This window comes from Adiantum capillus-veneris, chromosome 26, assembly GCF_014529385.1.
Source record: "Adiantum capillus-veneris isolate H3 chromosome 26, ASM1452938v2, whole genome shotgun sequence".
In the NCBI taxonomy this organism is placed as follows: domain Eukaryota; kingdom Viridiplantae; phylum Streptophyta; class Polypodiopsida; order Polypodiales; family Pteridaceae; genus Adiantum; species Adiantum capillus-veneris.
Genome location: NC_140956.1, coordinates 62,652,494 through 62,675,964, shown reverse-complemented (window position 1 = coordinate 62,675,964; position 23,471 = coordinate 62,652,494). Strand labels below are relative to the sequence as shown.

General features: G+C 45.1%; 1 protein-coding gene across 2 annotated transcripts in view; it reads left to right on the top strand.

Moving 5' to 3' along the window:
- Positions 1–22,061, top strand: part of CHIP (carboxyl terminus of HSC70-interacting protein) — a 53,901-nt gene extending 31,840 nt beyond the window's left edge. For both annotated transcript variants that reach the window (XM_086501816.1, XM_086501817.1), the window contains exons 4-8: positions 20,272–20,343; positions 20,883–21,010; positions 21,100–21,325; positions 21,403–21,513; positions 21,604–22,061. In XM_086501816.1, coding sequence (XP_086357942.1) covers positions 20,272–20,343; positions 20,883–21,010; positions 21,100–21,325; positions 21,403–21,513; positions 21,604–21,729 — 663 coding nt within the window. In that variant the 3' untranslated portion in view covers positions 21,730–22,061. The remainder of the gene's footprint in view (positions 1–20,271; positions 20,344–20,882; positions 21,011–21,099; positions 21,326–21,402; positions 21,514–21,603) is intronic.
- Positions 22,062–23,471: the final 1,410 nt, after the last annotated feature.

Sequence of the window (23,471 nt, the reverse complement as noted above, 5' to 3'; positions counted from 1 at the left end):
GGCATGTGGTGCTTTTATAGCTCCTTGACCACGGCACGAATAGCTGCTCGCGTAGAGATCGCGGTCGTTTTTTTTTTTTTTTTGCATTTTTTTTTTCGTTTTTTTTTTCTGTTCTATCCGAAATATGGAGAGAGAATTCGCTGGCTGGTTTTGTTGCTTCATTTGCTAAGTGGCTGTCCACTTATTAAGTGGACGGCCGGTATATTTTAAAATTGGTTTGAACCTGCCCAAAAACTCATTAAAACCTTATAAGTTTAAAACAATGCTATTCACAACACTTCCCAGGCGTCCCTGGATGCAACCACATGCACAAATGCAATGCAGACATAGATTCCTCGCGGGAAAGCGTTTGCTCTTCTCAGAAAACTCGTTAAAATTTTCCGCTTTTTAAGAAAAGCTTCTCAGAACCCATCTTTATTCTTGTGCTTGCATCTTTACGCGTATTCCTCTTTTCCAGTTCGGATTTTCTCTCGACTATGGATATCCCCTTTCCGATGCACCCGTCACCCACCTTGTGACGCATCAGGAATACCCATCACCTAGTCCTTTCCTACCGAACTTACGGTACAATCTCCTTCACGATGCTCTATGACGCATCAGAGATGTCCGTCACTCATTCTATGACGCATCAGAGATGTCCGTTCCTGGATGGTCGGATACTTCTTCCCGATGCTCCTTGTCACCCATCCGATGTGACGCATCAGAAGTACCCGTTCCTGGTGGCCTTACAAATATTCCCGTTCACAGTGCTCCCGTCATTACTTTGAATGACACACTAGGAATAAATACTCTGTACTCGGATGTCTCCTGTGAGAAAAACCCTCTCACTTAAAATTCCAATAATTCATTTAGAATTATTTTTCTTGGTGTTCCAAGCGAGAAAACCCTCTCACTTATAAATCCAATAATTCATTTAGAATTATTTTTATGTCAGATAAAGCCAATTTAGCAACAGAGTCTGTCGGGGACGTGTATCATTTTTTTCGTTGTCGTGGGAACTCTCTCTTTCTACTTTCATTGTGAGAGGTCTGTTGGGTTCTCTGAGTCAAGATCTCATCAGTGGGGTAAGTCAAATTTCCCGAATGTATCGCAAAACCCCATTTCACTTGACCCGTCAATTCTTCAAAAGAATTTCAACTTTTGTTCCAAGCAGTAGTCTTGGATCTCTGTAGGAAGTCCGCAGCAAAACTGCTCAATCTGTTCCTTAAACAAGATCTTCATAAATGAAGAGGCTGGTAGGAAAGAGTTCCAAAATCTCTTGCAATAAGCGTCCAAAGAATCTCCCTTGGTCATTCGTGATGAGCGCGCAACAGTGGGTGCAAGTGATAGAGCACGAGGAGAAGTGCAGGGCTTGAGGCGTGGAGAGGAGGTACACGTCTGTAGAGGAGCGCTAGAAATCGAAGAAGAAGAGGGAGAGAAACACTCCTTGATAGGAGTCACAGTGCATTTGATGCGAAAACTTGTTGGCATGCAGCTAGATGAGTCCAAGAGCGCTACAGAGCACTTGTCGTTGTTTACAGGTACTTTGTCGCAGTTACAAGATTCAAGTTTGTCTCCTTTTGATGATAAGCTGAAAGCTATCTTCTTGCTTATGACCTTACCTGATTCAAGGGAAACATTGGTGGTTTCATTGTCGAATAACCCCAATTTGACCTTTGATGGTGTTAGGGGTTCTATCTTGAATGAGGAAATTAGGAGAAAAGCAGGTGGAGAGGGAGGCAGCTATGCCAACATGGTTAGAGGCAGGACAAAGAAGAAGTATGTCTATGCACAAAGGAGTAAGAGTAAGAGTAAGGAAAGGGGAAATGCCAGCAAAAGCAAGGGTGACGTGACTTGCTATCAGTGTGGCAGGAAAGGTCACAAGAAACCCGATTGCAGGTACTACAAAGCCGAGTTAGAACGGAAAAGAAAGAGACAGATGCACATGACAGCTCAAAGGACAAAGAGAAGGCCAATGTGGCTTCTAGTGTTGTGATTGAGGAGCTGTCAGACGTAGAGGACATCTTGTGTGCCACTTTGTCAGATGATGATGCTTATGACCTTGACGTCTCTCTTAATGTTCATTCACAGGACATGCAGATCACCAAGAGTGATCTTATTGATGCTTTGTTGATTGTCAATGATGCATTATCCCAGACTTGGATAGTTGATTCCAGTGCTTCATTTCATGTGACTCCTATCAAGGAGTGTTTCTCTCCCTCTTTTTCTTCGATTTCTAGCGCTCCTCCTCTGCAGACCTGTGCCTCCTCTCCAAGCCTCAAGCCCTGCACTTCTCCTCGTGCTCTATCACTTGCACCCACTGCTGCGCGCTCATAAATCCGAAGATGAGTCCAGCAGCTCATACTCCCGAGTCAGCCAATAAGAAATAAAAAGCCTTTTAACCATTTAACCGGAACTTCCTTTCTCAATAGAAGAGTGAACCGCCATGTTCGAGCATCACGAAACCCAGAAAAGGATTCAAATTGACTGTCCACCTGCTTTAAATTCTTTGACCTTCTTGCTTTTATCTTTGAGGAAGTCATATTGGTTCGCTTCAAAAAAATGTTTCTTCTTTGCATAAAACATGTGATCATCGGAGTCCGAAGTATCTGAGGATGAGTCCTCGGTAGAACTTGTCAGAAATTGGGAGAAATCTAGGCTTCTTTGCCTTTTTCTTGCTGAAACGAACGCGGAGAAAGGATCTCCCGGCTACCTAGACCGCCTACAGACATGCGTCGGATGAACCACCTGACCATAGCCACCATCCGGAAGCTCCCCCGTGCTGGGGCCAGCATCCGAGGACATAGGCGTGCACCTGTAAGACCTGGCGTCCCATACCACCCAGCCTCACCTCCTCGAGGTGACCTCGCGTACTCCTAGCCTCACGGGCTAACCACTGGCACTCTGCCAGTGGGGGTCGATAATTGCAAATGAGGCCTTGGCCTCCCTTTTATAATAATGGCCAGCCACACTGGTCGAGTTCACACTACGTCCGCTCGGACACTGGACGCCCATCCCGACGGCATCTGGGCTCGATCCCCTCTCTTGTGAGCGGGACATAACGTACTTCCCCCCTTAAGAACCATTGATGTCCTCATCAATGAAGTGGGGATACTAAGCCTTCAAAGCTCTAACAGGTTCCCAAGTAGCAAACCTTTCAGATTGACCCTTCCATTTAATTAAGTACTCGTCATAAGCCTTTTGGCGAGAATGACGGGTACGATGATCCAAAACTGCTTCTGGTTCTCGAGGAATATACTCAGTTTGCATATCTTGCCATACATTTTCCTCGATAGGCACGACAACATCAGCTTAGCCCAGTTTCACTTTAAGGCGGCTGACATGAAACATTGGATGTACACTAACATCGGAAGGAAGAGCCAGTTTGTAGGCAACTTGGCCAATTTTCTTTGTGATCAGGAACGGACCACAATATCTAGCTAAAAGCTTATAATGCTTTACTGTTCACATAGTCTTGGAATCCTTGGGTATCTTCAGATAGACCCATTGTCCCACATCTAGAGTCCTTAGAGATCTCTTTTGATTAGCGTAAGTAGTAACTCGGTCACGAGCCGTTGTCAGGAGTTTTTTGGAGCAAAGAATTGCGCATATGTACATATCCATGCATGTTGCATCGAATAAAGGATTGCCCATTTTCCAGAGCCAGGTGGTTACGTGGGGCCCACATGTGTACAGGTAGGATAAGGTGTACATAGTGCATCGATTTTCATCGTTACTAGTACCAGTGTGTTTTTTCTACAATAATGAGGAGTTGGTAGCGCGTAAAACTTCTCGAGGAAGCTATCCGCGGGCCGATGACATGAGGTAAGCAGGTGCGTCAGATGGCATCTAGTGGCGTTAGGAGGCCGAACGGGGTCAATATTTGCACGTGGATGAATACGGACACAACGTGGGTGTTTTCTTGCGAGAGTTATGCAGAAAGGTCATCATGAGGACCACTTTTTACGGTTACTTCACGTGGTTGCGGGATGCATTATTGGGAAAAGCTGAGTGCCAGGTGTGCGGATGATGCAAAAAGGTGACAACTATGCACTGCGAGGTCAGTTTTTGGCCTGTTCGTGGTCCGTTTGAGGTCATCTAAAAGGCCAAGGGTGCCCAACTAATAAAGCTAAGTGTGGGAACTGAAAAAATAGAGAGAAGACCAGAAAAAACGTGGAGAAGAGAGGAGGAACAGCTGCAGGTGTGTTTTTGGGGTTTTTGGAGCCTGTTTTGGCCGTAAACTGCTCGTCCGAGGTCGGATTTGAGCACTTTGACATTGTAGACTGGGGTTTTGGGCCGTTCCGGACGCGATGGCGCTGTCCATTTTTCCAAATTCCTCACTCTTTTTCTGTTGTTTTTCTGTGTAAGTTTCTCTTATGAGCGAAGTTTCTGCTCCAGTTTGTGATTGTATCTGGCTTATTTTATCCATTTTGTGTGAGCTATTTGCCCCTTGGTGTTGGCCCAAGCTCATTTGTATCTAATTATCAGAAGTTCCCCTCTTTTGAGCTGAGTTTTTTGGGTGTGTGTGTGTGTGTGTGTGTGTGTGTGTGTGTGTGGAGTGGGCAAGCGGATAGTCTCTCTCCTCTCACTCCAGAGGTGTGTTCCCTGTCTCGGCCAGGTGTGTTGTGTAAGCCGAGTGGTGCCCCATAGTGTGTGTGTGTGTATCTTCCCAAGAGTGTGTGTCGGGTCGTTATAGAGGCGCTGTGTGTGCTTTCATCCCGCTCACACCGTTCTTATACTATCCTTAGCCAATTCGAGCATTTCCTGCATGTCATACAGGAAATCACGACCTTGGCGTTCCTTGACTTTCTCTAAGCCAATAGCAATTGGGGATTTAGGCTCAAATCCATACATCAGCATGAACGGGCTAAATCCAGTAGCAGAATGCTTGGTACTATTATAGGCAAACTCTAACTGTGGAAGATACCTTTCCCAATCAGATTGCCTGTGAGAGACATAGGCTCTCAACATGTCCTCTAACGTCTGATTCATCCTCTCAGTTTGTCCGTCGGACTCAGGATGGTCATAAGACGACATACTCAACGTCGTCTGAAGATGAGCGAACACATCTCGGCAAAAACGGCCAGTGAACTTAGTATCTCGATCACTGACAATATCCTCTGGAAGACCATACAGTTTATAAAGCTGATCGACAAATAAAACCGTCAACTCATGGCTTTTTACTGTCGACTTTGTTGGTATAAACTTCACCATTTTTGTGAGTCTATCGACCACAACCCAAATAGCGTCATTGCCCCGACTAGTATTTGGCAAACCAATGATGAATTCCATGGAAATACTTTGCGACTTCGCATCTGGAATTTCCAATGGGTGTAGCAGGCGAGCTTTCCTAAGGCGCTCTGCCTTATTGACCTAACACTGAGCGCATCTCTTTACATAGCTCTCTATGTAAGAGCGTATTCTTGGCCAATAGAAATATCGCTTGACCAAAGCCAAAGTTCTCTGGATGCCTGGATACTCAGCGCTAGGAACATTGTGGCATTCGCACAAAATCTTTTGTCGAATCTCATCGATTTCCGGCACGCAGACTTTACCAGTTCTAAACAATAGTCCACCTCTAATGGAATATTGTCGTTGTCTCGTCTCTCCAGCACGACTCACTTGGGTCTTCGGACCACCCAAGCCTGTATGCGAGTCATGCCCCGCTTCGACCTTGTTCCATATCTTGCCAAAATGGCCATCAAAACGACATAGCCCTGGGAGAGAGATAGAAATCCGTTGAGATTTCAGCCATAGACAAGGCATTGACCTCAGGAATCCTGCTGAGCGCATCGGCAACTTGATTGCTGGCTCCTTTTCTATAACGGATCTCAAAGTCAAACTCTTGCATAAGCTCAACCCATCTAGCCTTCCGGCCTCTGAGATCACCCTAATCACAGATATAGCGCAAGGAGTGATGATATGTCCATGCAACAAACGTAGAGCCATACAAGTAGTGCCGTCATTTCCTCAGGGCGTGGACTATGGCGTAAAGCTCCTTCTCGTACGTTGGATAACGCATCTCAGCGTCAGAAAGCTCTTACTTTCAAACGCAACAGGGCGTCCATCCTGGTATAATGCCGCACCAATAGCATAATCGCTAGCATCCGTTTCAACCACAAACGGTTTGCTAGGATCCACAATGTGCAATATTGGCGCAGTAGTCACCAAGTGCTTTAGTGTCCGAAAGCTCTCGTCGAGACGCTCATTCTAGACAACAGGGGGATTACCTTTACGATGAGGACTCAAATTCTTCGGCCCTTTCACCCCTCCTTTTAACAGTTGCGTAAGCGGAGCAACAACTTTAGAGTAATCCTTGATAAATTTGCGAAAGAATCCAGTAAAGCCTAAAAAGGACTTTACTTGGCGTACATTCTTCAGAATGGGCCAATTTCGCACTTTATCTAACTTTTCAGGTTCGACGCGAATTCCATCGCGAGTAATGATATGACCCAAGTACAAAAGCTCTTTTTTAAAGAATTCACACTTCGAAGCCTTAGCGTAAAGCTTCTCAATTCTCAGTACTTTGAGAACAATGCGTATATGCACTAGGTGCTCAGACAAACTTCGGCTGTAGATCAAGATATCATCGAGAAATACAACAACGAAGTTGCCTAAAAATGGTCTCAGCAGATCATTCATCATCTGCTGGAACGTAGCTGGAGCATTGGTCAAACCAAAAGGCAAGACCAAAAACTTGTAGTGACCATAACGCGTATGGAAGCCTGTCTTAGGAATATCTTCCAGTTTGATCCGTACCTGATGATAGCCTGATCGCGGGTCTATCTTCGTAAAATACAACGCTCCATGGAGCAGATCTATCAGATCGTTTATGCACGAGAGCGGATACTTGTTCTTGACAATGAGTTTATTCAACCCCTTGTAATCCACGCAAAAGCGCATAGTGTTATCCTTCTTTCGAGAAAGTAGCATTGGCGCTTTCCACGGGGATTTGCTAAGCCGAACAAAACCCCTGTCGAGATAATCCTTCAGCTGTCGCTGAATCTCGTCCTCCTCGGTTTTACTAAACCGATAAGGTTGCTTTGAGAAGGGCTGACTACCAGCCACCAGCTCAATGCCATGATCGACTCCTCTTGAAGGCGACAAGCCAGGAGGTAGATCATCAGGAAAAACATCCTTGAAATCAGTCATGATTTCTCGGATAAGATTGGATTCATCGGAATCCCCAAGTTCAACAGAAGAACATGAAACATTTTTGCGAAATTCAGTGACAGAAGTACCAAGCACTAATGAATCAAACCAAGCAGATGGTACACATTGATAAAAGTCAACATCAGAAGACTTTATTTCCTTATACATTTCCAAAGCAGTAACAACTGGTATTGCAAAACCATTTTTTACAGACTTCTGATTACAAAGCGACACAGATACATGAGGCATGTTCTGCTTAACAAAAACAAGAGAGTGATGTACATAGTCTATATACAATGAGTCTTGTTTATCATAAAACCATGGAATTCCTAAAATAATATATGCTCTGTCCAGGCGCATGATGTGGAAGTCCAGGTTCTCTTTGTAATCAGCCAGCTCGAGCGACAAGTCTGGAACCATCCGATTCCATACATCCATATCCACGCCACGAGCCATCTTCACGTGATACTCATGGTCACTGTCCTGCGTCCGCAGGTTCAGTTTCTGCACCAATTTTGCATCCACAAAATTGTGGAAGCTTCCATTATCAAGGAGTACGGTCACGTCGTGACCATTGATCTTCCCGGGGAAACGGAGAAGATCGTGCTTACCAAACACTTTGGTGCTAAAAGTACAATTAGTGCATGAACTGTGCACTAAATGATGGATTTCAACTTGAACAACATCAGAGTTACCTGAGATCTCGTGAATCTGAACCGAAGGACGGCCTTGCGGTTTCTGCGTCTTTTTCTTTTTAGGGCAATCCTTGATTTGGTGACCCATTTGACCACATCCGAAGCAAACCCCCTTCTTCACTGCATCAGCAACTGAAGCATTTCTGGCTTTCTTCTTTTCCTGAGAAGATCTCGGCGGTGATTTGGACTTACGTTGGAATCGGGGTCGCTTCCTCGAAGCATCCTCACCGGATTGATGGTTTGCAGTTCTTTTCTTCTCATAATTCGCTCCATTTATCAAATGGAACGTCTTGGCCTTGGCCATTGCATCCTCGACATCAGTCAGGGCTTTGTCCTTGATTAAGGCCCAACGGTAATCTTCATGTAACCCCAGCAAGTACATGTGCACGGCGTGTGTGGAATTCAACCTTGCAGAAGGTGAGCGCGTCTTTGAAACCTGTCGTATACTAATCAAAAGACAGAGTTTTCATCGAAAGACTCTGCAGTTTGGCGTAAGCTTTCAAAGGATCCATTTTGGCGAAATCCCTCTTGCATTTCACGCAAAAGTCAGCCCACGTCGTAGGCTTCTCTGTCATGTCACGCCACCAGGTAAGCGCCTTGCTGCGCCATATAGAGAGGAATCGTCTAAATCCTCCGTTCATCATGCTCTCCATGGAGATCAAAGTATGTGGTCCACTGGTGCAACCAGTTATTTACGGCCAATTCCGTACACTCCTTCTCTTCATCTGAGAAATTTGTAGTTTTGTACGGAATTGTAGCAGTCGGACCACCCTGCGAACGTCCAATAGCAACAATTTGCGTCTGCAAATGCTGGAGATGGGGTTTCGCCCTCGGAAATACGCGCAGTCATCAACTAAGCCATATTTTCGAGAGTAGAAAGTCGGGAACTGAGCCCCTGTACGACCCCTTCGAGAGAGGCCAAGCGAAGGTTCATATGAACATTCGCGTTTTCCAGAGCGGTAACACGCCGGTCGAAACTCTGGAAAGTAGTTGTAATCCATATATAGAGAGCATGCGTGAATGGAATTTGGATGTTACTTGGTGCGTTGTCACGTTGCACATCAGAGCTGGAGGAATCCATGGCGAAGTGCGTGAAAAACTGGAAAATTAACGCAAAACCGAGCCTTTTCTACACTTTTCGGTCGCGAAAAGTCGAAGTTTGAAGAGCTCTACGCGTCGGCGTGAGCGTCGGAACGCGAGCAGGTGAGAGAGAGTAGGCTTTGGAGAGGAGCAGGAGAAGCAAATGGGAGGTTTCTGTAAACTTTGCAACTCTGTAAGTGAGTTTTTTAATGAATGTGCAGGTTTCACATTCATCTTTTAAGAAATTAAAGTGTCCTGCCTATACTATAAAAAAACTCAAATGTCCTTGGCCACATTACCTAATGGGCACTCCCTCTCTTAAAAAAAAATCGACGCAAACTCCAGCGTTAAAAAAAAGCCTACGCATTGCCAGTGCCGCGTGGAGATTGTGAAGGAAAGAGAGGCGTGTGGTTGCCCGTGGCGAGCACGCACAAGGCCTCCAACAACATGCGAAGAAGCCTCCAGCTAGGAGCTAGCGCTGAAAGAAAGAAGTCCACGCTGGAGAAAAAAAACTACGCAGCCTCTCTGCAGACTCAAGGCCCGCACAGAGAGAGGTAATTCTCTCTCTCTCTCTCTCTCTCTCTCTCTCTCTCTCTCTCTCTCTATGCTTCACACAGAGAGACTTACAGAGAGAGGTAGTTCAAAAGGATACAGTATGCTGATTTTTAATCCAAAACCAGCGATTTAATAAGTAATCCTTCAATTTCTGTCAAAAATCAATAGAATTCATTGAAAAATTCCATTTTTAAGCATTCTCGCCTGCCGAATTGCTGAATTTTATCAAAAATCATCAAAAAGCACATCAAATTTCACTTGCACACATGCTCATGAGAAGAAAACAATCGAGTAAACGGTTAATTCATTAAAAATTTCATGAAATGGTAATTATCCGACTTAAATCAGTCTGTAGGTGTGCACACAGTCCTTCGTGCAGCCAAGCCGGCTCTGATACCATGAAACAAACGCGGAGAAAGGATCTCCTGGCTACACAGACTGCCTACAGACACGTGTCCGACGAACCAGCCGACCATAGCCACCATCCGGCAGCTCCCCTGTGCTGGGGCCAGCGTCCGAGGACATAGGCGTGCACCTGTAAGACCAGGCGTCCCATACCACCCGGCCTCACCTCCTCGAGGTGACCTCACGCACTCCTAGCCTCGTGGGCTAACCACTGGCACTTTGCCAGTGGGGGTCGATAACTGCAAATGAGGCCTTGGCCTCCCTTTTGTAATAATGGCCGGCCACACTGGCCGAGTTCACACTACGTCTGCTCGGATAGTGGACGCCCATCCCGACGGCATTTGGGCTAGATCCCCTCTCCTGTGATGAGCGGGACATAACACTTGCCCTTTCCGAAGCTTTGCTTTGTGCTTCGCTTGTCCATGTCTTTCGGCGAGTACAAGTTCTTGCTTTCTGCGCTCGTCTGTCTTTTCGGCTTTACTCCCTTCTTGAGAGTAAGAGCAATGGCCACACGCAATCTTGAGTAAATCGTATTAATCGGGTAGCCCTTTAGGTGTATTACCAATCTCGGGTTCTGGAGTACTTAATCAATCTGTTCACACATATGGTAATCTACAATTGACGTTTGTACTCCTTTTCTGGCAAACTTGTCTGAAAAAAAAAAGTCCCAAATCTTCATTCTTTTCTTCAGTTCCCGCACCGGATCTTCAACTTTCTTTGCCTTCCCAGTAAGAGGTGTCATCTCTGTCAGATTCTTAACCAGAATCCATGTGTAATCTGGGATTTTTAATGGCTTTATGTCCTGTAAGCAGAGCGATGAAGACGGGAGCGCGCGCGATGCGCGATGTATGAAGGGTGGGAGTGGCTAATAAGTCCGGTGTTGGGGCATAAAGATTCTTGCCCAAAAGTTGTGCGCGCTGTAAAAGGATCGGATCCTCCGTAGAAGAAGAATCTTTCTGCGCTCTGGTACCACTGTAACAAACTTGGACTCTCTCCAAGTCAAGATTCTACCGCGACACAGCACAAATTCACTTCAAAACAGTTCACAATTGATTCGACACAGCCTGTCGGAGTTCCGTGCCAAGAGGTATTGGCCCCAAAGACTGGCGCTCCTTTTGGTATTTCTTTCAATATTAATCTTCGAGAAAAGTAAAACTCTCGCGGGTGCTCTCTCTCAGACCCTGCGTCCAGATGCTCTGCAGAGGGAGCCCCCTTGGATTCTTAATAAAGGTTACAAGGGTTGCTAAAAGCAAAGCCCCAAAAGCTGTCAGCTTTTAAAACAAAGGCTGAAAAATAAAGCTAAGCCCAAAAGCTTGTAAATTTCAGCTTGCGTAGGATTTTTCCCAGCGCAAAAGCAAAATGCCGTACTGTCTGCAGCGTGAAAAGCAGGATCCGTACAGCCAACCACGTCAGCCCTGTCAGCGGATTTTCCGCCGCAAATCACGGAGGACCGTACATTGCCGTGTCGTCAGCATTTGTTGCTCGTTTTTCCCGGCCTGCCGCTCTGGGAGTGTGTTGCCACGTCACTAGTTTGTGACAACAATACCCATTAGCACCTCAACAACACCGCAGCACAAGTACCCCTGTCGTCGTCATCGTCCCCCATCATCTAGCACCCCTTGCGTTTTGGCTTGGCTCCTGCCTAGCTCAGGGTAGGGATCATCAGGACCTCTGTGTCCTTAGCGCCCAAGCACCAACATCACCAAAAACCCCGCAGTACCAAGCACCAAGTACTCGTAGTACCCAGCATTTAGCCTCTCAAGTACCAAGTATCCTTAGCCATACCCCTCAGCATCTACCGCAGTACCCTTCAATTTCTCTGCAGTTTTGCAAGTATTTGATTTAGCAAGAGAGCAAGGGGGGCCTTGAGGGTGGTTGAGACCCAACATGCGTGTCATCTCTCTCTCTCTCTCTCTCTCTCTCTCTCTCTCTCGTCCATTGTGTTCAGTTCAGTTTCTCTTTTCAAGTGAAGTAAAGTAACCTTGTGTTTGTGTGGAGTACCAGATGCGTTGCACCTGACAGTGACATTCCCCCCTCTTGAAAGAATTGTAAACGCCCTCAATTACGCTTGCAAAAACAGATAGAGGACACAAACTTTCTTTAGTAAACATTGACTCTATGTACTCATGCACCAGACTCCACAAATCTAGCAGTTCTACAAAAACATTAGTCACACTGATCAATCACATTTCTGTTGAGGGTCTCAAATACAAATCATGATCATTGTAACCTATTTAGCAATCAAATTTAGACCAGGCCGATCTTTCCACGGATGAGATTCATATTCACATTTCAATCAAGCAAACCATGCCCATGACCCATCCCCAGAGGACAGTACATCCACATAGCATGAGAGTGCACGACACACGAGACAGGGAGTCCACCCCAAGAGAGCACTCGTCCCAAACGTTGGCGCCCTTTCGGTATTTCTTTATATTGCTTCAACTCAATACAACTCCCATGGCTCTGCTCTGCATCTCTTGCGGGTAGATTGTCAGAGTGAGAGCCCATGGTCATATTTAAAGGCACTTGGCCTCTAACAACAGTTTACATGAAAAGCACCAAGTTCTAAGAAAATTTGGTCCAAAAGCTATCGGCCAGAGTCTTTAGTGTGAATTGCAAAAATTTGTATAGCTGCCACGCCACCAGTTAGTGCAAAAAGCGGGGCGTTTGTACAGCTTCCATGTGATCAGTTACTACGCAAGAAAACTTTTGTGCGTGTTTGTCTTCCTTTATTTTTTATCTTTGTGTCACTAGGGCACCATTGGACGGGGTCCCATAAGTTGGTAGGAACCTCTGCTTCTCGTCCGCGATTACAACATATTTGCAAAACAACTCAAGTTAGCTAGCTCTTAATATTTTGGCGTAGCAAAATTTGCCATCACACCCAGACCGCGCTAACCTTGGAAAGGTGTCTCGATGCACTAAAATTACATACCGAGGCAATCTCATCCAATTAGGATTATTCAGCGGTTGGTACATCACAATGCAACACAAATGCTCACATATGCATGTTACAAAACACAACAAACAACGCCACTAAGTACTCCCACAAGACGGACAATCTGCGGTATGAAGCTACTCAACGACTACCTCGTTACTCCCCTCGCAAAAAACCTAAAAAGATCATGGCCATGAGCTCAGAGAACTGATACAGCCAAACGCCCCAGACCGCAGAGTGCGTCGCTTGGGGGTTTCAAGCATACAACCAAACACTCCCTAGACATCCCGTCTACGTCGTTCCGAGGTTTAGACAATACCAAAACAGCTACCTCCAATGCTTTCATTTAGTTTTGTGCGGGCGATGGCATCAAGCGAGAGCTTGCAAATGCCGGATCACCTTCAGGGAATGGTGTCATGGAGTGGAAGAATAGGATAGTGGTAGAAATGGCACGGAAACATGCTTGAGCATCGAGACTTGCCAAAGTCTGTATGGGTAGAGGTAGTTGCGATGGCAGTTCATGCCATAAACCGATCTCCAACCTCTTCAGTTCCTAAGAAGACCCCATTTGAGGTTTATTTTGGTAAGAAGCCCGATGTCTCCCACTTTCGGATTTTTGGGAGCAATGCTTATGTCCATGTACTGAAGGAGCAAAGGGAAAAGTTTGACCACAAGTCTCAGAGAATGATTTTTGTTGGCTACAACTCTTGTTCTTAGGGATATCGACTTTATGATCCAGATAAGATTGATGTTGTACTCAGCCGTGATGATGTCTTCGACAAGATTTTACCTTCAGCAGGAAATTCCACTTCCAAGTCTTCCACGACGACCCCTAATTTGCCAATACTTAGAGACGCAGATTTTGATTTACCTCTTGATGAACCTTTGTCTCCTACTGCTATCCCTCAGGCTTCAGAGGAGAATGCACCCATTTTCGATGATGCAAATGACAGTGGTTCTCATCATAGTGCAAAGTTAGAGCAAGATATACCGGTAGCTCCTCCTCCGGGGGCCAAGATAGACTAGTTACCGAAGTTTCTATTGGAGACTTTGCGAGATTCAACAACCTCAGATTTTTCACCGGATTGGACTGAAGCCAGTAGTACATGACGATCTCAGCGACTTTGTGTTGCTGAGGTGGATGGGACTTTATTACAGGTGACTATGCTTTGATGTCTACAAAGATCAAGGACAGAGATCCTCTTACAGTCGAGGAGGCACTTTCACAACCTATTACGGCATGTTTTTTGGGACTTCGTAGATCATGCCACATCATCAGTGTTGTTAAAACCGGCCCGTAGGGCGGTAGACTTTGGTTTTCACCCGAAATTCTTTACTTTAGACTTTAGGACACAAAGGAACTTCACGAATAAGCCTGTGATTGGAATTCAAACACTTCAAGACAAACCACGGCATGGCAACGAGCGCTACCAAGCAGACAACGACACCTTGCTAGCCCCAAAGACTGGCGCCCGTGTCGGTATTTCTTTATTCTTAATAAACTTGAGAAAAACTTGTAAACTTCTACAAGCTGTCCCACTTTTATCGGGTTGAAATTCCTCTACTCTGACTTGATTTCGGCAACATAACCATAGTAGAAGTCTCCACGGACAAAATCCCAAGTAAACATTGAATTTCCACTCACTTTGCAAAACCTGGCGAGAAAGTGCAGCTCGCTGAATTCTTTGTTTTTTCAGATCCGTGTGCCGATCACTTCTTTGGATAGCCCTCGAGCTCTCCCACCTGTAGGGTCACTTGCCCCTTGAATTAGACGAGATTCCTCGCGAGATCTCTCTCTAAATCGTCTTGTACAAGCACCCAATGCTTTCCCGGGAAAATAAACAATCCGAACGCTTGCACCTAACCCTCACCAAGCTGTCCAAACCTGTCCATGGCTCTAATCGCAGGTTTTTGACCCAATTTTGCAGCATAACGGCGCAAAAATCCCAGTAGGTCAAAAGTACACGTCAAGGACACTTTCCCTTGCGGTATGGAAGCTTTCCAATGAGCTACAGGTCAATTTCAGCATGCTGTATTTTCTGTTTTGCCACTATTAGGCTTTCAAATCGGACGAGTTTTCACACGAGCAAACTCTCTGTTTTTGCATTCCTTTGCGATGGAACTGCACGTACCTGAAGGGGATTAGCAATTAGCTAATCCGGTTCCTGTACATAAGGCTCTTGCCTTGGCAAACCCGCATAAAACCCCCATAATTGTACATGGTCATCTAAGAAGCCCGACTAGAGGGGCATTACCATATGTGCAAAGGGGAGAGAGACATCCGCAAGAGCAAATCGTCGTGCTACATAGAGCAAGGGAGAAGGCAAGCTTTCCATTAAAGCTGTGAGCACCTGCACCCACTACTCACACACAATGTAGCTCTCAACTATGGGCTGAAATCAGCCCCCTCTCTTGAAATGGGCGCCCCCTCTTCATGCAGACTAGGAAAGCTACTCAGGAGCTGCCATGTCCCTTATGCCTCTTTTGAGTTAATTTCCTAGTACCCACCAACTTATAAATGTCGCGAGGGGCCTAAATGACTTTGAACTGAGCCTAGACACCCTTTTACTGGTCGGATTCCAGTGCCGATTGGCCCGACCAACTCGTGGTGACCTGCACTTCCCGACTGCGGGTGAAACTCTTGCCCGTCGGCCGTTTCACATTGGCCATACAATGTCCGACCATTTGCAACTTCAAAAAAAGGGTCCCAAAAATTAAATAAAAATCATCGGAAAGAAACCAACAACTCAAGTTAGCAATTGCCACGTCCTCGTGACATACCGCCCTCTTAAAATCGCGAACGTCCTCGATTGCGTGCCATATGTACATGCCATAGATGATTTAGTGTGGTAAGCACCCTTTTATCATCACATGTATCCGCAAGAAAGGTTGTCAAAACATGTGTACAAATGACTTATTGTCAAACAATGTACACTACTATTGCACTGAATCTATGAGTACATTCGATGTGCTAGTTTTATCATTACCCCTCCTTTGCAAACGTTGGGTTGGGACATACGTAGGACGTAACCCAAAGGCCTCAAGGTAAAGGTGCAATACATTTGGTGACTGTGACAGTACATGCTTCCATCCAATTTGCATCCATAGGTGGATAGTTCTTGAACTTCACTACATAGCATCTTGCAACCCGTCCCTTAACTTTTACGTGCTCAAATGGCTCTTGCCTTTGCAAACGAGTGTTGTGGCACAACAATGTAGCGTACTACTCACGACCAAGTAAGCTCAAATTTCAAGATTATTTACCAATGCTTCAGAGAATCCAAGCAATCGTCTCAGAGAATCGGCGAGCAGTGTGCCACCTGGCAGACCCACATCACTCCTGCAGGAGATCTAGTGGCCAATCTACTGCCGTGAGACCTCTCCCTATCTCATCTTGGTTCATACTTGCAAACCCTAAAAATGCAATCGAAAATCAGTCCTAATTTGACCACAATTTGGCAGGGCGAACATGCGGAATTTCCTATCTGTCCTATAAAGAGGAACCCTCTTCCCTGGTATCATCCGTCCTGTCAGCCATAGTGTAATTCCAAGTTCCTATACTATGTGTCTTCAGCAAACCAACCGAGGGTTACTTCTTGAGGAAAAAGTGATTATGTCCGGGCAACGGAACCATGAAACCGGCTCGTAGGGCGGTAGACTTTGGCTTTCATCCGATACTCTTTACTTTAGACTTTGGGACACAAAGAAACTTCACGAATAAGCCTGTGACTGGAATTCAACACTTCAAGACAAACCACGGCCTGGCAACTAGAGTGCTACCAAGGAGACAACGACACCCTGTTGGCCCCAAAGATTGGTGCCCCTTTCGGTATTTCTTTATTCTTAATAAACTTGAGAAAAACTTGTAAACTTCTACAAGCTGTCCCACTTTTATCGGGCTGAAATTCCTCTACTCAACCCGATTTTGGCAACATAACCACAATAGAAGTCTCCACAGACAAAATCCCAAGTAAACATTCGACTTTCCACGTACTTTAGAGCACTTTGCAAAACCTGGCGAGAAATTGCAACTCGTTGAATTCTCTGTTTTGTGCTTCGATCCGCATGCCGATCACTTCTTTGGATAGCCCTCGAGCTCTCGCACTTGTAGGGTCACTTGCCCCTTGAATTAGACCAGATTCCTCGCGGGATCTCTCTCTAAGTTGTCCTGTACAAGCACCCAATGCTTTCCCGAGGCTCCCCTGGCAAATAAACAATCTGAACGCTTGCACCTAACCCTCACCAAGCTGTCCAAACTCGTCCATGGCTGTAAATGCAGGTTTTTAACCCAATTTTGCCAGCATAACGACGCAAAAATCCCTGTAGGTCAAAAGTACACGTCAAGGACACTTTCCCTTGCGGTATGGAAGCTTTCCAGTGAGCGCAGGTCAATTTCAGCATGCTGTAATTTTCTGTTTTGCCACTGTTAGGTGGCTACTGCCCTGTACACGCATCCGAAGGCCTTTCCGAGGCTCCCCTGGCAATTCCGTGCAGTTTAGGTGTGAAACCTCAAACCTGCAGAAAAACACAGCAGGCTGTAATTCACTGTTTTGGACTGTTTCGAGCAGAGCGAGCATGCCTACGTGTGTCTCAGGTGCTCCCGCACGCAATGGGACAATTCCCTTTCAAATCGGACGAGTTTTCACGCGAGCAAACTCTCTGTTTTTGCATTCCTTTGCGATGGAACTGCACGTACCTGAAGGGGATTAGCAATTAGCTTATCCGGTTCCTGTACAGAAGGCTCTTGCCTTGGCAAACCCGCATAAAACCCCCATAACTGTACATGGTCATCTAAGAAGCCCAACTAGAGGGGCATTACCATATGTGCAAAGGGGAGAGAGACATCCGCAAGAGCAAATCGTCGTGCTACATAGAGCAAGGGAGAAGGCAAGCTTTCCATTAAAGCTGTGAGCACCTGCACCCACTACTCACACACAATGTAGCTCTCAACTATGGGCTGAAATCAGCCCCCTCTCTTGAAATGGGCACCCCCTCTTCATGCAGACTGGGAAAGCTACTTAGGAGCCACCATGTCCCTTATGCCTCTTTTGAGTTAATTTCCTAGTATCCACCAACTTATAAATGTCGCGAGGGACCTAAATGACTTTTAACTGAGCCTAGACACCCTTTTACTGGTCGGATTCCAGTGCGGATTGGCCCGACCAACTCGTGGTGACCTGCACTTCCCGACTGCGGGTGAAACTCTTGCCCGTCGGCCGTTTCACATTGGCCATACAATGTCCGACCATTTGCAACTTCAAAAAAAGGGTCCCAAAAATCAAATAAAAATCATCGGAAAGAAACCAACAACTCAAGTTAGCAATTGCCACGTCCTCGTGACATACCGCCCTCTTAAAATCGCGAACGTCATCGATTGCGTGCCATATGTACATGCCATAGATGATTTAGTGTGGTAAGCACCCTTTTATCATCGCATGTATCCGCAAGAAAGGTTGTCAAAACATGTGTACAAATGACTTAATGAGACCTTCATACTTTTGTCAAACAATGTACACTACTATTGCACTGAATCCATGAGTACATTCGATGTGCTAGTTTTATCATTACCCCTCCTTTGCAAACGTTGGGTTGGGACATACGTAGGACGTAACCCAAAGGCCTCAAGGTAAAGGTGCAATACATTTGGTGACTGTGACAATTCATGCTCTTCCATCCACTTTGCATCCATAGGTGGATAGTTCTTGAACTTCACTACATAGCATCTTGCAACCCGTCCCTTAACTTTTACGTGTTCAAATGGCTCTTGCCTTTGCAAACGAGTGTTGTGGCACAACACTGTAGCGTACTACTCACGACCAAGTAAGCTCAAATTTCAAGATTATTTACCAATGCTTCAGAGAATCCAAGCAATCGCCTCAGAGAATCGGCGAGCAATGTGCCACCTGGCAAACCCACATCACTCCTGCAGGAGATCTAGTGGCCAATCTACCGTCGTGAGACCTCTCCCTATCTCATCTTGGTTCATACTTGCAAACCCTAAAAATGCAACCGAAAATCAGTCCTAATTTGACCACAATTTGGCAGGGCGAACATGTGGAATTTCCTATCTGTCCTATGAAGAGGAACCCTCTTCCCTGGTATCATCCGTCCTGTCAACCATAGTGTAATTCCAAGTTCCTATACTTTGTGTCTTCAGCAAACCAACCGAGGGTCACTTCTTGAGGAAAAAGTGATTCTGTCCCGGCAACGGAATCATGAAACCGGCTCGTAGGGCGGTAGACTTTGGCTTTCATCCGATACTCTTTACTTTAGACTTTGGGACACAAAGAAACTTCACGAATAAGCCTGTGACTGGAATTCAACACTTCAAGACAAACCACGGCCTGCGAGGGTGTGCTCCCCAAGCTCAGGTAGAGAAAGTTTGACTCACTTGCGAGTGTGTGCTCCCCAAGCTCATGTAGAGAAAGTTTGACTACACCAACTTGCGAGGATGTGCTCCCCAAGCTCATGGAGAGTGGGAGCTACTATGTACTTCGTGCTGAGAGCACTGTTTGTGCAAACAATAACTTGGTTGAACACTGCATCTAAGGGCCAGCGGGAAGCAGGCTAGGGTGTCGTTGAAGAAGGGAAATCAACAATGAGGGCATTGTGCTCAATTAGTGCAAAGAACACAAGAAGGTTGACTTTTAGAAAGGAAGACGAAAGAGGAAAGAGGAGAAGGCTTGTAGAGCAAGTTTGACTCACTGTTTCCGTTACACCAACTTGTGAGGATGTGCTCCCGAAGCTTATGCAGAGTGAGAGCTACTATGAACTTCGTGCTGAGGGCACTGTTTGTGCAAACGATGACTTGGTTCAACGCTGCATCTAAGGGCTAGCATGAAGCAGTCTAGGGAGCCTTCAAAGAAGAGAAAGCAACAATGAGGACATTGTGCTCGATCATTCCAAAGAACACAAGAAGGTTGACTTTTAGCAAGGCAGAACAAGAGGAAAGATAAGAACGCTACACAGAACATGGCCTGCACAACAGTCTTGATGAAGACTAGCAATAGCATTTTCCTCATTACACGTTGTTAGAGATGGCCTTGCCTACAGGTGCTTCGATATTGGACAATGGTGCAACCATGCACAATCCTTTAGGCACTGTACTCATGAGCAATCAATTACAGTTCCGAAGCGGCAGCTTGACTTTTATGTCGTTTGGTGGCTTTATTTAGCCAATTACTACTTTGATTATTGTAATGTGGCCGTGGGGGTCTGTTAATAGTTCTGTAAGGAATTTTGCAGCTTGCTGGTTAATTCTTAGCATCTTGAGGTGAGCTTGTTCTACGAATGCTTTGTTAAGTTTCAAGGCAAAATTATACTTACATTTTTCTGAGTTTTTTACGAGAGGTTGGTTTGCTAAGACATTGCAATGATGGAGGAATTTCATGCAACATATGTTTCGACTATACTGTAATTCCACCGTACGGCATCTGATGACAGCTGTGATCTTTTCTTTTCCAGGCTCGCTACTTGTTAGGGCTTGCATTGTCTCAAAGGAATGATTCAAGTGAAGCTGTCAAACAACTGGAAAAGGTATGGTGGTGTGTGTGGAAGGTATTTGAGGATCTGAGCTTTACTGTCCCTTTGTTGGAACTTGTGTGAGGGCCCTTTGCAGAAGTTAACAATAAAAAGTGAATTGCTATAATAGTGCTTTAGATGGCTGTTTAAGAAGGGCAGGGGGTTGGAGTGGCTGACAACTTTCTTACTATAAATCAAAAGAATAGAGGAAAAAAAAGGTGCAAAAAAGCCTTTTTCTTGGGCAATGTCGAATGCTTTTCCCTGACTAGATTTCGATGGTGGGCCTTTTGAATGGGTTATCCCATAGTTGATCAATAACTTTTTTCTCCAGTCCCCCGTCACCTCCAGTGAAGGGTAGAAAAAACTGCACATCTCTATCTCTCAGCTTGCTTTTTGTAAAGCCCATCAGGTCATGGGCCCAGCAACAAACCCAACGCCACAAAGACCAAGTGGCAAGGATGTGAGATTTAAGGACTCGTTGAATATTCTTCATGTAGACAATTTGAAGGCAGATTCTTTTCCATGCTCGACTGTGATAATCGATTTACTGCCAGGCTCTGGAGTTGAGCAGAGGTGAAGCAAGTGACATGGTGGAGGTGATATGGTTGGAAGTTGCAAAAGCAAAGTATGCAGAATGGGAAAAGGCTGCTCTACCACGTCAGCAGAAACAAAAGGTTTTGAGGTGATTTTTTACAAAAGCCTTATTGAAGTTGTCGGTTTTTCCTGCTAATGCACCATTGATGAATCGCTCAATGTATCTTGCTTATGCAGGGAGTTCTGCGAGAATGCTCTGAAGGATGAGTATGAAAAAGCTATGGATCAGTTGGAGGGCACTGAGAACAGTGAAGGTGATGCAATGAAAGAGAGTTCTTCAGAGTTTGTCGAAATTGACAAGACCACTTTTGAGATAGCAAAGTTAAGGAGTTCACATGTGGAGCAAAAGCAGACCTTAGCTGAGGTTTTTGATAAGGCAGCTGAGTGTGACAAGCCATCTGAGGTATGCATCAATCTTTTAGGACTGTGAGACTGAATTTGCTGAACGTCAGCTCTAAATTCTGTGTGTGAGTGGCATAGGTACCTGAGTATTTGTGCTGCAAGATAACCATGGACCTCTACCGTGATCCTGTAATTACCCCAAGCGGGGTCACTTATGAGAGGGCGGTGTTACTGGATCATTTGGAGAAGGTTTCCTTTCTTGATGACAATGTTAATTGTTTATACCATTTCCTGTATAGATTCAAACTTACATTGTACTTATGATTGTTGAATGAGCAGGTGGGTAAGTTCGATCCTCTTACACGGCAACCTCTCCAACCTAACCAGTTGATCTCTAATCTTGCAGTAAAAGAGGCTGTAAGAGCGTATCTTGCTGCACACAGTTGGGCTTACAACATGAACTGAAGCTGATGAGCTAGCATGGGCAACCTTTTTTGGCTGCTTTTCACAAGGAGAAGCAAGTCGAGCTTCAAGACCATGGAAAGGAACAAAACTGCCAAGTCTTTGAACACATGAAGGCCATGAAAAAGCAACATGGCAGCATCACTTAGCCCTCTTTCAATGTGGCTTAGCAGTTAGTCTTGCTTTTGTCCCCTTGTTCTTCCTCTCTTTTTGTACAATATCATCCAACACGAGTTTTTGGTCATTTGTACAAGCAAAGCTTGGTCCCATTGTTTTTGGGACCCTCTGTAATTCCTTTCTAAGGTGTAATGCAAGGTGCGTCGTATATTTGCGTACATACTTATCAAAATTTCTTGGTCGAAACCATTTTTGACAATGCTATGTATATTTTTGAGACTTTGGTTAATTTACAAGAAGATGAACACTAGCTGAGTGATAGTTATATGCTGTAATTTAGATGGGGTGCCTCAGAGCAGGTTTATAACTCTTGAACGGATTCAAATTATCTCATGAGATAAGGAGTTTACAAAGCGCTAATGAAACAAGGTGATAGCTGAAAGCATGTAGGTATCCGATTATGTTTGTGGGTATGAGGCATTTGTTACAATGCACAATGGGGCTGATGCTTGTCTTATGCATATCGAGCCATTCCCCGAAGCACTGTTGAGAAATCTGGGAGGCACATAGAAGCTCCACCCAACAAACCAACTTTTGTAGGCTAGCCTTGCTCCTATTAATAAGACCTCTTGCCATGGCCGTCTCTTGGTCCATGTGTACCCATAGGCTCCTAGCCGTAGGAGTAGTGACCTGACATTACTTCCCCCATGAAGATGAGTTTTCATCCTCCAAAACAAAACATCTCTACTTCAGAACACTAATGTTTTCATTGCTCGTCTCACACTTAAAAAAACTGCTTTGCCAGGAACATCATCTCTAGTAGACAACCTGAACAAGTGGCAAATAGGTTCGTACCTTGAATGCGTTTGGATTGTAAGAATTTAATCACCTTGTACAATGGTGATTACAAGCTAGTCCTACCCTAAATCTTAGCCTTATCGTGTAACAACTAACCTTGTAGATTGTGAAAAACTTAATTGACTAAGCCTTCTAGTCCCTTTTAATGAATCAATCGCTGAGAGTGCTCGAGTTTCGTATGCGTTTGTGAAACGTCACTTATGTGAGCATCTGTCACAAGCTATTATGCTTGAGACGTTTACTCTAGAGCATTGCTCCACAAGAAATAATCACCAACTTAGGATTGTGATCAAGACAAGTAGCCATGTCTTGTTAGGATTAAACAACTTGCACTATAGTGTGATACCGTATCATTTGGGGGCACTAGCTCTAGACCATGTGTTCATTCTATAATGGGCAGAAGAATCTCTCCCTTGAGGTGTTGTACACGTCATGATGAAACCCATCATATTTGTGCCACTAAACGTAAGTTGAAGCTTATCATCATCTCATAGCAAATAACTCCCTTTGCCAAAAGGGATCTCTAAATGGACAAGGAATCAAAATTCTAGTGATGTCCACCCTTTTTCCCACAAAATTTTACAAGAGGGACTTGCATAACACCATCATCCACTGTTGCTTTTCAAAGGCAACTAAACAAACTATAGAAGGTTCAAAGAACAGCAATTGTCCTACATCCATAGTATATCTTATGGTAGTAAATTGCAAAATTGGTCCTTTGGTCACACTTACGCTGGAAAAGAAGTATTTGGTGGCTAATAAGTAAGAGA